The following is a 15,533-nucleotide window of genomic DNA, read 5'->3' as shown; positions in this document are numbered from 1 at the left end:
ATTCTAGCAAATTTTTGGTGGAGTCTTTGGGTTTTCTAAAAAGAATATCATATCATCTATGAATAGTGAAAGTTTGATTTCTTCATTGCCAATTTGGATGCCTTTTATTTCTTTTTGTTGTCTGATTGCTGAGGCTAAGACTTCTAGTACTATGTTCAGTGGTGAGAGTGAAATATTCCTGTCTTGTTCTTTTTCAGGCATTTTTAGATAGTTTATATACTATATACAAAATTTGATGTGCTTTCCTTTTCGTTTATTTGTAAGCTTTTAGTTAGTATGGATTATAAAGTTAGTGAACGATTTCTGAGAACTTACCTGATTTCCAGGGGTCTAGTCAAATTTCAGTATCGATAACCACAAAGAGAAAAAGGAAATAAAAGAACAAATCAGTTTCTAAACTGGTATGCGTTTTGAGAGGACATAGACACAGGCACATACATTTGTGTCCAAATGCACATGCACACACACACATCCATGCACACTTTGGATGTCACAGGTCGTGACTACACTGTGGGTCTGAAGGAGAGCACAATGCTCCACCCCAAATGCACTGCTTTGGCACACTGATTATTTGAACTAATGTTATGTAAGAAAGAGCTGGCACAAGAAGGACATTCTGACTTCCTTTGTTCCCCTGAAAGCAGGAAATAAATCTGGTATGTGACAGGTACCCAACCTGTACCAGGAAAATTAACCCGAGAGGGAATTTAGGGCCAAGAAGCCTGTGTAAATACACCTTCACTAATTTGCTAACCCTAAGCCCAAACCCCTATGTCTTCTCAATTCTTCCCAAATGTATTGTTTTCTTGTCTAAAGGTACAAAGTCTTCCTGTTTTGGTCACTTGTCTGAGTCTCATATTTTATGGGCTCTCATAGGTAAAATAATTAATTTCATTTTTCTTCTATTGATCTGTCTTATGTCAATGTAATTATCAGACCAGGCAAAGAACCTAGAAGGGAAGAAAGGAAAAATTTTCCTTCCCTGAAAGTCACTGTGTGACAAGGAGTAAGCTAAATCTCCACTCACACAGGAGCCCAAGAATATTTAGCCTGTGGCCACCATGATAAATTATCTTATTCCTTTTATATATTTGTCATTGCCACAAACCCATATTTCTGTTATAATTATTATACTCTTACTTACCTTTAGCATCAGATCAAGTTTCACTTCCTCACCAAGCTGTTTCCTGATTTTTAAAGCCTGCATTGATATAATTGCTTTGAAATGCTTAAGGGCTATTGCTTATGTCCCTCTTTGACATTTGTCTTGTTCTTTAACCATGTTGGTGCCCTTTGCTTCCATGTCTTCCATTTCTCTACAGCACTTAGCTCTATGGAAGGCATATTAAAAGACTCCAAACTTAATCACCAAGAAAGCTAACTACTGAGCCCCAGACTGTGTCTGCCTCTCTGGGATGCAGCCCTGCTCACTCACTCACTGGGCAACTAGCCCCTTGTTGTTGTATTGTTGATTTAACCATTCCAGTCCAGACATTTTTTTTTCCCTTCAACCTTTCCTATTTCTCTCTTTCTCTTCAAACCAGAAATCCACCTGACTCAACACCCAATGCCTTGACCAGAATTATTTCTGCACATATATATATTATTTCTTTCTGTCAAAACTCTGAGTCAGATTCAGCAGCTGGTCACTAATTTTGTTATGAAAGAACTGGTCAAAGATCACGATTAATAATTATGGAAAATGTATCCTCCCAGGCCTCAGACTTCCTTAGAGAGATGAGATGGCCTCCCTTCTTCCAAGAAGCACATAAATTAGCCCCAAAATCTATAATGTTATATTAAGTGTTTAATCATCTAGAACAGATTCCCATCATCTCCTCTGGCATTCTTGTGGTACCTACAACCCTCAAGCTGAGGAAGTTCTTCCTCACATCTAACCTAAATGTCCCTTTAGTTATTTTATTAAGTTACAAAAGTACTATTTCTTGTACCTACAGCCTGAAATAAATTTGGTTGTGATAATAAAGTTCAAAGGGAAATTTAACAATTCACGTTTTCCACCCATTCTGATTAATTATTGTTTGTTTAAAACTCACACTATTTTTTCTTTAGACCAATACTTATCTACATTCCCAGCCCAACTTTCCAAAGATTGATGCCAGCTAGGTAGAAGAGATAGCATTATTAATCAAATTCTCAATCTAACTTTCTAGAGCCCTACTCTTAATTCACCTATAATCATAATCATAATCACAATCATTTATGATCATTATATCAGGATGACTTATTGAAGTCACTGGCCCTAATTTGACATGAATGGAAGGCATGTTGTGGAATGGAAATTTGATGAGAGAATGAATGAAGCCTAATTATGCAGGAGTTTGAAGGTCAAGTTAAGAAATTCAGATTGGATGTGGAAGAAAACAAGAAAAAGTAGCCTGCTCCAATGTATTCAGAGTGGATTGAGAAGAAACTTCTGGGACGTGTAAATTTTGAACTTGAACACAAGTTCTTTGGAACCATAAAGCAGACACTAAATATGAACATCTAGAATCACACATAGCTGAAAACGCCAGGCCTTTACTGTAAGGAGAGGAAGTTTCCATCAATTCACATCCAAAGCACTCACTCCCTGTCTTACCTTTCAGGATCCCTAATGGTCCAGTTTGTCAGCACCAAGTCTGCATGGACCAGGATAGGAGGGATGCCCAAGTTCCTGGAGACTTCAACAAAGGGAAGGGCAAGATTTCTTGGCAGAACCTTTTGGATATAAATACAGGAAATTAGCATACACCAGAAAGAATGCAGCAAGGGAAGTAATCTGATTGCCCTTTACTCCAGTAATCCTGTGGTAGAGAAATGACCTGGGCATAAAACTGGAATTATCTGAGTGACCCATATACACACACCTCACTCTCATATTTTTTTCCCTTAACATTCTAGTGGATATAATGTGTATGAGTACAATCTGAAATATATATGAAAATTACAAAACTGGAACACATGCGTATACATAGCGTATAAAATAATCTCTGAAAACTGACTCTGCAAAGAAGGGCATCACCAATGTTTAAACATAAACTGGGGGCTGAGTTGATGAGCAGTGGGAAAAATATCTCTAACTCTTTATATATCTACTTATCTATTGACAGAGATGTCTACATAAATATGTATGTGTGTATTTGTTTGTATAAAACTACATATATACATACATGTGTATGTATACACCCATATACGTGTGTGTTTATATTTCAATCAGGAACAGGAATGGGGAAGACAGAACACTTCATCCTGTGTGGCAGCCAACTCTGTTCATCACTTCATAAGTCAAACCCAATAACAACTTCAAGACGGTCCCTATTTAACTCCTAAGTTATCCAAGGAACACTCCAGAGAGACATATCTGCCCACAAGTCCAGAAAAACTACTCAGATCTGTGGGAGATGGGGGGGCGGAGGGGGGCGGGGGTTCTTTATCTGTAGACAAAGTTAAATTGGTTTTGATATAAAATAACATTCTTATGCTCCCTATCTCCCACTTGCATTTTTATTTCTCCCTAGGATAAAAGTATCTATTAAAGAAGTCTTGCTTCTGCTTTTGCTTTCCTTGGATTTTTAGACTTGGGACAGAACTGTTTTTCAGGTAAGAAACAAAAAGAACTATAGAGTTTTAAAATTCAAACTTAAGTTTAGTTTCCCTGAGTCAGGGGTTGAGAAGGGCAATGCAAAAGTGAGGTGTCTATTTAGGTAAAGAGTTAGAAGAGGAGATGTAGAGAAAGTTGGAGATGATCCCAGGCCATGGACAGGGGAATCCCTGGTAACCTGGAAGTAGATGGACACTCCACGAAACTGAAGGCTTCCTCCCCTGTCACCCTTTCTCTACCCCTTCCCCATATCTGGGATTACGGTTTGGAGACACAAAAGGGAGGGAGGCCCAGCGGGACATTTTGTAGTGTGCCTAGATTTCAAAGTTTTTATATCAGACGTACATTTTTTTTTTTTAATGAGATGTACTGACATTTAAGAACTCTGAAGCACATCTATATCTTCTTCTTCTGTAATGCCTGAAGTTCCAAAACCTCCCACAAAAGACCACCAGAGTCGTAAGTCAAAGCCAAGCAGCAAGGGTCGTTTATTGCAGGTTCGAACCTGGTCCTCTGCGCACTCGTCGCCGGTGACACAAGAGGCCACGATTAGGGTTGGTATAGCGTTTTTATAGACAGAGACAAATAGCACAGGGGAGGTTTTTACTTGTGGCGGGAGGAAGAAAGGGGGAAGGGGGTAGGTGAGGAATGTGCTAAGCAAGCAGGTTTACAGAAGCGAGAAATGCCGGTTAGTTTGTATACAATCACTCATTCCATTACATATCAGACTACATTTAGGAAGTTTTACAGCCCATTCTACAGCGGGTTACAATCAGGAAAGGTCTCACAATGCTCATAGCAAACAGCAAGCAAAACAGACTTCTCAGCAATTGTATTTCTTATCAAAGATCCATAATAAGCAGAAAAGAGAACCTAGCTTTAAACTAAGGCAGGGCTGTCATTTGGATTCAAAGCTGTTCCTTTCACTTCTCTCCTTTCTCATTTTCCCTTCCTTTTGTCACAGGGGGGTTTCCTCTGTTTACTTGAAAGAAAACAGGCAGCCTTCACCAAGCAAACAAAATAGGCCTGGGCTGCTCAGTGAACCACGGAGTACTGGAACAAGTAACTCTGATTCCTGGAAAAGAGACACTTAAAATGAAAGGGAGTGGTGCTTTTTTACTGCTGTTAATGGAACTCAGAGATTTCATGTCTCCAGGTTTAGGTTTTTTGTTTTTTGGGTTTTTTTTAAATGTTTATTTATTTTTGAGAGAGGAAGATAGAGAGAGAGAGAGAAAGAGAGAGAGAGAGATGCAGGGGAGGGGGCAGAGAGAGAAAGAGAATCTGAAGCAGGCTCTGTGTGGACAGCAGAGAGCCTGATGCAGGGCTCGAACTCATGAACTACGAGATCATGACCTGAGCTGAAACCAAGAGTCAGATGCTCGACTGACTGAGCCACCTGGGCACCCTCCAGGTTCAGGCTGAAACTATAAAAGGTTAAGTAAAGATTTAGAAGAGATTTAAATGAATTATTAAGAGATCAATAATCAGTAGAAAGAGCAGAGTATTAAAAAATTAAAATTAATCTTGTTAATGTCAATGGGTGCCTTTTAGGGAAAGAAGGTTACATTAGTGAATCAGAAGATCTAAGCATGGCCTTGCATTTTACACTAACTTGCTATCTGACTCTGGAGAAGGATTTTTGTCTTCTGTAGTCCCCAGCTGTCTGTAAAATGGGCACAGTGGAGTTCTGTTTACTTTATGGGATTGAGAAAATCAGGAGATAATATATGTGCATAGGAATACAGAATGCTGCAAGTGTAAGCTATTATTAAGTTTCTTTTTTTAATGAGATCTCAGTTCTTGCCTTCATATACAACTTGTTAAACATTCTTGCCAGAAAAAAAAAAAAAAAGATGTGAAAGCAAATGAATGGCTACAACTTCTAAAGAAAATAAGCTTCTTAGGGAAAAAATTTCTCTCATGTAAGTGGGCCATTTGTCCTTCCTTCAACTGACAGCCAAAGAAAAGAACAAGAAAGGACCTATTTTCCAGGAAAACAGTGTGGGGCCAAGCAGTGAGTGTACTTCAGGAGCAGCAGGCTTGCCAGGTGACAAGACAGGCATGTGTTTTGTCCCCTTACCTCTTTGGGCTGTGTCTCTCCTTTCTGCCAGACATAGCCCATGGTAATAAAGCTCAGAACCAAGTGGGCCAGGCGCTGTTCCCGGTAATTCTGGAGGAACTGGCAGGTCAGGAGGGGCATCTGTTCAAGAGAATATCCAGAGATTATCAGTTGCACGGTGAGGATGAGCACAGGGGTTCTTTGACGTGAAGGGTTCTATGTGTATAAGGAGCAGGTTATATTTTAGTGAAGGAACTAAGAGCCACCATGCACACCCCATTTCTCCCAATCTTAGGACACTGCAGTATCTGAGGCATTTCAGGGGACCTTGCTCAGGAACTACCTAACCACTCCATCCAAACTCCTAAATTGCACCCATGGTTGTGTCATACGCTAGTCACCTTCACTGAACTGACAGAGTGTGTAGTGTTCTAGAATAATTAATTTACAAGACTGAGATCACTTATTTCATGGAGTCTATCATGGCAACTTTTACAGTCCTACGTATCAAGGCACCTCTGCTTCCTTGGTATCATTTAACCCTGGTAACAAGCCTGCACTGTGAGTGTTACTTTCTCTGTTTAATTCCGAAGTAAAAGGAGAAACAGTGCAATTAGGAGTTTGACCAAATCCCTAGGGGGTGTTAGCTGAGCTGGGCCAAAGAGTTTGTTCAGTCCTGTTTGAAACCTTCCAGTGACCCTGGCTGGGTGTTTTCACCTCTCCATGCCCTTTTTCTCTGATACGTATCACCAGTATCACCAGGGGATTTACAGATGTTGTCTTCATGAAAACCACATCCGTACAGAAGTCAATTGTTGACAGCGCTGCCCCAACAAAACATTTTGTCACTTTTGTCTGGAACACACTTGCCTGTCTTGGTTGACTGAAACAGTGAGTTCCACCTTCCTGGCACACCCCCTCCTCACCTCGGCCTTTTTCCTTGGTCCCCCTATCTCTTCCCCAGCTGTAGACACAGCCCGATCCAGATCTTCCCAGGGGTCCTTCTCTGGGTCTTTAAGTGCCCCAAGAGGCGGCGGTGGACCTCTTGGGTATCCCTTTAAGCGCCAGGCACCGCCTCTGCGGCCTCAGACCCGCTGCCCCTCCCGCCCAGGCTCTCCGCAGCTTGCTCTAGAGCCTCGGCGGCGACGACGGAATCCTTCCTCCGCTCTCCGCCAAGGGGCAGCCTTCCCGTGTCTGTTCGCCCCGCGCAGCTGCGTGTTCCTTCCTCCTAAAAGTTGGCTCTGAATCGCAAATGCAATGTGCTCTAGGCTCGCGTGCGTTTGCGTGTGCGTGTATGAGGTGGGGGAGTGACTGCTGAGATGTTGCATTTCAACAGGAACCGGCTTGAGAATTATGACCATAGTTATTAAGCACTTGTTGTAAGGTGCTTAGGAAAGCGTTTCCAAGGCACGATGCTAAAAACTTCCCATGCCGGATGTTCTGTCTTGCCCCCAAATCCACAGGACACAACTAAGTCAAAGAGGGTAGGGTCAGGGTCACAGAGCCGGCAGGGACTGAGCCCGGATGCTACTTCAGTTCTGCCGACAATTGCCCTGTTCTCCCAAGTCAGCACTGCCTGCTAGAAACATGGAAACCACACATGTAATTAAAAAATTTCCAGCAAGAAGGGCAAAAAAGGTTCTACTTAAAGGGCCTTTCCCAGGCAAGCTTATCGAGAAACCCCGCAGATGTCCGTGTTTGAGCCTCTTTCTCTTTCGGGTCGTGGTGCCCTTCATTCTCAGAAAATAGACCACAACTATAAAACTTAACCTTCTCTAGCCTGGGACCATAACCCACATCCCAGCAGAGCCTGGGACAGAGCATCCTGAGAAACTTGTCACCTCCCAGTCCCGCCCCACCATGGGTGTGGCTGCAAACCTCTCACAACCTTAAAATCCTTTAAGAGGCCCAGCCTAATACAAACTCGGGCCACTGTTTCTCTTGATATCTGGCCCCTCTCCTCTCTTGGAGAATGAATAAACTCTGTCCTGCTAGTTGTTCTACTCTTTGTGCAATTCTTGGTCGCTGGTGCCACCAGCCACCCTAACAAGAGACATTTAAAAAAATTAGTAAAAGAAACATGAAATTTGTTTTAGTAACATATTTTTTTCTAGGTCAATATATGCATAATATTATTAACACATCATCAGTATAAAAATATTGAGATGATTTGCAGTCTCTTTTTTAGGGTAAGTCTTCAGAATCCAGTGAGTAGCTTACATCACAATTTGTCTTAACCACATTTCAAATGCTCTATAGCCATAAGCCCCTATTGGTTACCTAGAGTGCAGCCAAGGTAAAGGAACAGGGTCCAAGTTGAGAATGTGGCTTTTGGTTAGAGGGTTTTTTTTGGAAATTTCCTGCACATCCCAGAGTCCCTGGGTTCCTCTTTCCAAGCAAACCCACACATTTTTTTAAACATCAAAATGATTTGGAAAAAATAAACAGCAACAACAAATACCCTTTGTAATGGAAATTTTTTCTACAAAAAAAAAAAAAAAAAAAAAAACCCGGATAAAATAGGGAGAGAGTGAGTCATAAACTTAATGTTTTCTTCAGTTTAAAGAAATCAACTTCATTTCATATTTGTGTTTTATTGTGAGATAGAAAGTAAATACGAAAGTTGTAAAATCCAATCCCATTACACTTTTAATTTTCTTTTCCTGGTTATTAATACAGGTTACCATCTTCCAATGTCACTTGGTCATGTATGTTTGCTAGTTTGTAAAATGTCTGTTCCTGTTTATACCACATTTTTTTTTTTTTAAATGTGGTTGTTTCTCTTTCTGTTTGATTTCCAGGACTTTATATATACAGGATACAAATCTTTTTCTCAGTTATATACATGATAGCATTTTTCAGTTTGTGGCTTGGCTTTTCATTTTCTTTATAGTCTATTTTGAGGAAAAGAGGCTCTATTTTAGTGAAATGAAGTCTATCATAGAAACATCCCAATCTTAGTCATTAGGAAATCTTCCTTAGTCCAAGTACATATTCTCTTAAATTCTCTTCTAAAACACTTAATTTTTGTCTTTTACATTTAAATTCTTAATCCATCTGGAATGAATATATTTTTGTTTATGACACAAGGAGCCAATCCAATCAATGTATTCTTTTGCTCTGTGCTGCCATATGTATGGATAATCGGTCATTCTAGCACCATTATGTTCCCTTCTAATCTATCATTTCCTCTGTGATATATTAACATTTCACATATGTGTGGGTCTGTATGTAAGTTCTGTATTAAAGTTTTGAGTCCTCGTTGTTACTGCTGCCCTATATCATCTGGTCTCAAATTTTGTAGTTTTATAATATGTCATGATGACTGACAAGGCAAATTTTCTCACCTTGCTGTTAAATATACATATATTTATTCATTTACTTTCTAACATGGCATAACAAACTAAACATTATTTTATATTTACAACTTCCAAATGTTTTAAACTTCTTGTTAAAAATAAATATGGAATTTTAGCTCCATCATCATGTTAATGCACTTTGGCCACAAGACTACATTCATACACACACATGCAGGCACACATTATTTTAGAAATTCCTTCTTATTTCACAGCCACATAGCAGTGCTTATTAAGATTAACCATACAAAACAAAAGTTGACCATACATTTCATTAATTTCACTATTTGTCAATGTTTCTTAAATGCTCATTTTTTTCTCTCCTGAGTCTTTTTTTTTTTCAAATTTTTATTCAAATTCTAGTCAGTTAGGATTCAGTGCAATATTGGTTTCAGGTGTAGAATTCGGTGACCCATCACTTACATACAACACACAGTGTTCATCACAACAGGTAGCCTCCTTAATACCCATCACGTGTCTAGCCCATCTCCCATCCACCTCCCTCCATCAACCCTGTTTCTTTTCTGTCTTTAAGAGTCCCTTATGGTTAGTTTCCCCCTTTCTTCTTTCTTTTTCTTTTTTTTTTTTTACCCTCCCATATGTTCATTTGTTTTGTTTCTTAAATTCCACATATGAGTGAAATCATATGGTATTTGTCTTTCTCAGACTGACATATTTTGCTTAGCATAATATACTCTAGCTCCATTCACATCATTTTAAATGGCAAGATTTTCCTTTTTGATGACTGAGTAATATTCATATAGATGAATCAGTGAGTAATATTCATATTATATATGAATATTCATTACATATCATGTATATTCATTATATATGTATACCACAATTTATTTATCCATTCAATCACTCTATGAACATTTGGGTTCTCTCCATAGTTTGGCTATTGTTGATAATGCTGCTATAAATATCAGGGCATGTGCACCCCTTTGAATCTGTATTTTTGTATCCTTTGGGTAAATACTTAGTAGTGCAATTGCTGGATTGTACGGTAGTTCTTTTCTTTAACTTTTTGTAGAACCTCCATACTGTTCTCCAGAGGAGAAAAGTGTAAGAGGGTTCCCCTTTCTCCTTATCCTAGCCTTATCCTGTTGTTTCTTATGTTAATTTTAGCCATTCTGACAGGAGTGAGGTGGTATCTCATTGTGATTGTGATTTGTATTTCCCTGATGATGAGTGATGTTGAGCATCTTTTCATGTGTCTGTTAGCCATCTGGATGTCTTCTTTGGAAAAATGTCTATTCATGTATTCTTCCCATTTCTTAACTGGATTACTTCTTTCTCGGGGTGTTGATTTTGGTAAATACTTTATAGATTTTGGATACTAACCCTTTATCTGATATGTCATTTGCAAATATATTCTCCCATTCTGTAGACTGCCTTTCAGTTGTGTTGGTTGTTTCCTTCACTATTCAGAAGCTTTTTATCAAGATGAAGTCCTAATAGTTCATCTTTGCTTGTTTCCCTTGCCTCTAGCAACATGTCTCATAAGAAGTTGCTATGGCCTAGGTCAGAAAGGTTTCTGCCTATGTTCTCCTGTAGAATTTTGATGGTTTCCTGTCTCACATTTAGGCCTTTCATCCATGGCGAATTTATTTTTGTGTTTTGGGTAAGAAAGTGGTCCAGTTTCTTTCTTCTGCGTGTTGTCATCCAGTTTTCCCAAAACCATTTGTTGAAGAGGCTGTCTTTTTTTCCATTGGATATTCTTTCCTGCTTTGTCAAAGATGAATTGACCACATAGTTGGGGGTCCATTTCTGGGTTTCCTATTCTGTTCCACTGATCTATGTGTCTGTTTTTGTGCCAGTACCATATTGTCTTGAGGACAAATGTCTTGAGGACAAGCTTTGCATTAAAGCTTGAAGTGTGGAGTCGTGATGCCCCCATTTTTGCTGTTCTTTCTCAGGATTGCTTTGGCTATTTGGGGTCTTTTGTGGTTCCATACAAATTTTAGAATCGTTTGTTCTAGCTCTGTGAAAAATGCTGGTGGTATTTTGATAGGGATTGCATTGAATGTATACATTGCTTTGGGTAGTATAGGCATTTTAACAATGTTTGTTCTTCCAATTCATGAGTATGGAATGTTTTTTTCCATTTCTTGTGTCTTTTTCAGTTTCTTTCATAAGTGTTCTATAGTTTTCAGAGTACAGATCATTTGCCTCTTTGGTTAGGTTTATTTATATGTATCTTATTGTTTTGGGTGCAATTGCAAATGGGATCAATTCCTTTATTTCTTTTTCTGCTGCTTCATTACTGGTGTATAGAAATGCAACAGATTTCTATATGTTGACTTTATATCCTGTGACTTTACTGAATTCATGTATTAGTTCTAACAATTTTATAACTTTTGGGTTTCCTACATAGAGTATAATGTTCTCTGCAAATAGAGAAGAAGTTTAACTTCTTCCTTGCCAATTGGATGCCTTTTAGTTCTTTTTGTTGTCTGATTGCTGAGGCTAAGACTTTCAGTACCATATTAAATAGTAATGGTGAGAGTAGATAGATATCCTTGTCTTATTCCTGACCATAGAGAAATGGTTCTCAGTTTTTCACCATTGAGGATGATATTAGCTGTGGATCTTTCATATATGCCCTTTATGATGTTGAGGCATGTTCCATCTATCCCTACTTTGTTGAAGGTTTTTATCAAGAATGGATGCTATATTTTGTCAAATGATTTTTCTGGATCTGTTGATAGGATCATATGGTTCTTACCTTTTCTTTTATTACTGTGGTGTAATTGACATTGATTGATTTGTGAATATTGGCCAGCCCTTCAGTCTAGAAATAAATCTCACTTGATAATGGTGAATAATTCTTTTAATACTGTTGAATTTGATTTGCTAGCATCTTGTTGAGAAATTTTACATCCAGGTTCATCAGGAATATTGGCCTGTAATTCTCCTTTTTAGTGGGGTCTTTGTCTGGTTTTGGAATCAAGGTAATGCTGACCTTGTAAAATGACTTTGGAAGTTTTCCTCTCATTTCTAGTTTTTGGAACAGTTTGAGAAGACTTTTGTTTGTTGGGAGATTTTTGATTACTGATGCAAATTCTTTGCTGGTTATGGGTTTGTTCAAATTTTCTAGTTTTTCCTGTTTCAGTTTTGGTAGTTTGTATGTTTCTAGGAATTTGTCCATTTTTCTCCAAATTGCCCAGTTTGATGGCATATAATTTTTCATAAGACTTTATTATAATTGTTTGTATTTCTGTGGTGTTGATTGTGATCTCTCCCTTCTCATTTGCGATTTTATTTTCTGGGTCCTTTCTCCTTTCTTTTTGTTAAGTCTGGCTAAGGGTTTATCAATTTTATTAATTCTCTTGAAGAACCAGCTCTTGGTTTTACTGATCTGTTCTGCTGTTTTTGTTTGTTTGTTTGTTTGTTTCTCTATCGCTTATTTCTCCTCTAATCTTTATCATGTCCCTTCTTTCATGGGCTTTAGACTTTATTTATTGTTCCTCTTCTAGCTTGTATATTTGAGACTTTTATTTCTTCTTTAGATAGACCTGTATTGCAATATGCTTCCCTATTAGGACTCCCTTTTCTGCATCCCAAAGGTTTTGAACTGTCATGTTTTCATTTTCATTTGCTTCCATATGCTTCTTACTTTCATTTTTAATTTCCTGGTCAACCCACTCATTCTTTAGTAGGATGTTCTTTAACTTTCATGTATTTGTGGTCTTTCCATAATTTTTCATGTGGTTAACTTCAAGCTTCATGGCATTGTTGTTATAAAATATTCATGGTATGATTTCAATCTTTTTGTAGTTGAGGGGTGATTTGTGCCCCAGTAAATTATCCATTCTCTAAATGTTCCATGTGCTTTCAAAAAGAATGGGTATTCTGCTGCTTTAATATGTTTAAAAACATTGATTTCATCACAGCCATTTGTTCTGAATGTCCAGACCCTTCTTACTGCTTTTTGACTTACCCCTTCTCTTTATATCACATGGTAATTTGATATTATCTATTCATGTTCAGGAATGGTGGTCAGTTTTACCAGAAATAATAACTAATATAGCTTCCCTTATCATGTTTCCAGAATCCTACTGAGATTCCTCTTGTGTAGCTTCCTGTGAGCAAGTCTGTTGCCTGTAATGTTTTGTAGCAGTGGAGTGGAGAAAGGGGACGCTTTCCGGAAGAAGATGGATGCATCTAAACCAAAAACAAGTTTGTTTGTTTTGTACCTAAACATAGATAGGTATATTGGGGCTTTCTAAGAGCAAGGTGGTTGGCCTTGAGGTACTTTGAGATCAAAACTGTAAATTCAATTATTGTGTTGCCTGCGTAAAGTAAAGGTCTCAAGAGACCATGTTTTTAGTCTGTAGCTCCATATATGGCCCTGGAAACCATAATGATTACTTTTTATGACTGATTCAAATTGATTCAGTATGAGCCTGAGCTGGTGAAGTCCTTTTTTAAAATTTTTTTTTTTTTTATTTAAAAGTAATCCCTATACCCAGTGTGGGACTCAAACCTACAACACCAAGATCAAGAGGTTCATGCTTTACCAACTGAGCAGCCAACTGCCCCAGTGAAGTCTTAAAAGTGGTTTCATGTAGTTAGATGTTTTTTTAAGTAATTAGAAATGTAGAGACTGGCCAAGAGTGTTGTAATAGTTTCCTAGGGCTGCCTCAACTAATGAACACAAACTCAGAAGCTTAAAACTATAGAACTCACAATTCTGGACAATAGAAGTCTCAAATTAAGGTGTTTGTAAGGTTGGTTCCCTCTGGAATTTCTGAGGGACAATCTGTTCCATGTTCCCTTCTCAGTTTCTGGTGATTACCAGCAACTGTTGACACTTTGGCTTATACATACATTATTTCTATCTCTGCCTCTATCTTCATATGGTGTTCTTCCCCAATTGTTTGTAGGTCTCTGGCCATATTTCTTTCTTCTTATAAAGACACCAGTCATATTGGATTAGAGTGCACCCTAATACAGTATGACCTCATTTACCTTGATTTTATCTGCAAAGACCTTATTTCCAAATAAGGTTACAGTCACAGTTTCCAAATGGACACTATTTCTGGTGAAACACTATTCAACCCAGTAGAAGTGTCTGGGGATTATTTTCACTAAGCTGTTTCCCCATCTCCCATGTATTCAGTGGTCAGAAGTTAGCTGGACACTCTTAGCTTTTTCTCATTGATATTTAACATATGAAGAGCACCAATTCAATGAGTCCTTCATTTCACTCATGACAGTTTAATCAAACAGAGCCTGAGGAAAGCCTGGTGCAGAGAATTGTGTAGTTCACAAATTGAATCTTAATCTGTCTTTCTATAGACTATCCCAGACTCCACCTTGTTTCTATGTCCTGTTACTCTGACATGGGAGAGGGAGGCTACAGAGGCTTAATTTACTGTGGTTGAATGCTTGGCATGCATACCACAGACTCTGATGTAATTTGCTTGATGTGATACAGTTTTTTAAGTTTTATCCACCTTTGGTACTTTCTCTTGTTTTCCTGCATTTAAAGATATTTTATTATTTTTCTTCTTCTTCTTGTATTTCTTTGTCATATTGATAAGACTTTATGCAGCAGGAAAATACATTCTCAGGTTTAATTTGCCATCTTCATAAATGTTGAAGACAGTCTCTTGAATCTTTTCCAGGATTTCCAATCTTGTGCCTGAACTTAGCAGACATCTAGGAAGTATACTTAAATGCATTAGTATTTATAGATACTAAATATGTTTAAGTCAGTGATGGAGAGCTTGAGAGAATGAAAACCCTTTCTTGTATCTCTGAAACCACATGGTATTCCAAATAGGTGGGATTAAAGCTGATGGAGAGGAGACTAGATGGAAATATAAATATATATTGAGCACTGTGAAGTAGCAAGGAATACAGAGGGTTATTCAAAGCCATGTAGTTCCCACAACTCTATGACACCAGAATTACTCCTCTTCTATAAATAAGGAAGCAGAGTTACTTGGGTGAAGTAATCTGTTTACAAGTTAGATAGCTACTAAGTGATAAAAACCAAGATTCAAACTCAGGTCTTCCAAATCAAAGTCTATATTCTTCCAATTATATCTTCTTATTATTACTGTGTGGTAATGTCAGTACTTCCAGGACCAAGAAGTTTCACTGTCTCTTATTCACTCTTGGAAAATATTGCTCCTTTTATCAATTATTTTTGCAGACCTACCAACCCTGACTTTAAAATTCAGCAATTCTCTTGAGTCCAATACTCTCTAAGACCCGGATGGTAAAATTAAGGCAGAGGAAACCTGACCATGTGACATGCAATGAGGACACTGAGAATTTCTATGCTCATCCTTCTCAAGGTAGACCTTATCCATCAACTTGCCTACAATTCCCAACCAGACTGCCTTCCTTTTTTAGGCAAATATTTGTTGAGGGCTTAATATGTTCCAGAAATTGTTTTGTGCAGACTCTGGAAATTTTACAGAAATACATGTGTCATATGAAGAAGTAGTCATTCCACTCTTTAGGAAATGTGAGATACCCTTTTTGGTAATCTCAGTGG

At 38.2% G+C, this 15,533-nt stretch overlaps 1 protein-coding gene across 2 annotated transcripts in view; it reads right to left on the bottom strand.

The window, feature by feature from the left end:
* The window catches only part of IDO2 (indoleamine 2,3-dioxygenase 2), a 75,448-nt gene that overhangs the window by 31,626 nt on the left and 28,289 nt on the right, over window positions 1-15,533 (bottom strand). Inside the window, exons 1-4 of one of the 2 annotated variants that reach the window (XM_049631480.1) lie at window positions 6,590-7,943; window positions 5,685-5,804; window positions 2,603-2,721; window positions 316-330 (exon numbers count right to left, since the gene is read on the bottom strand). In XM_049631480.1, coding sequence (XP_049487437.1) covers window positions 316-330; window positions 2,603-2,721; window positions 5,685-5,804 — 254 coding nt within the window. In that variant the 5' untranslated portion in view covers window positions 6,590-7,943. Of the gene's footprint in view, window positions 1-315; window positions 331-2,602; window positions 2,722-5,684; window positions 5,805-6,589; window positions 7,944-15,533 lie in introns of those variants that run through there. The other variant, XM_049631479.1, reaches the window with a different exon arrangement.

The sequence above is a fragment of the Panthera uncia genome, chromosome B1, assembly GCF_023721935.1.
Source record: "Panthera uncia isolate 11264 chromosome B1, Puncia_PCG_1.0, whole genome shotgun sequence".
NCBI classification, from domain to species: domain Eukaryota; kingdom Metazoa; phylum Chordata; class Mammalia; order Carnivora; family Felidae; genus Panthera; species Panthera uncia.
This window is presented reverse-complemented; position numbering and strand designations above follow the sequence as displayed.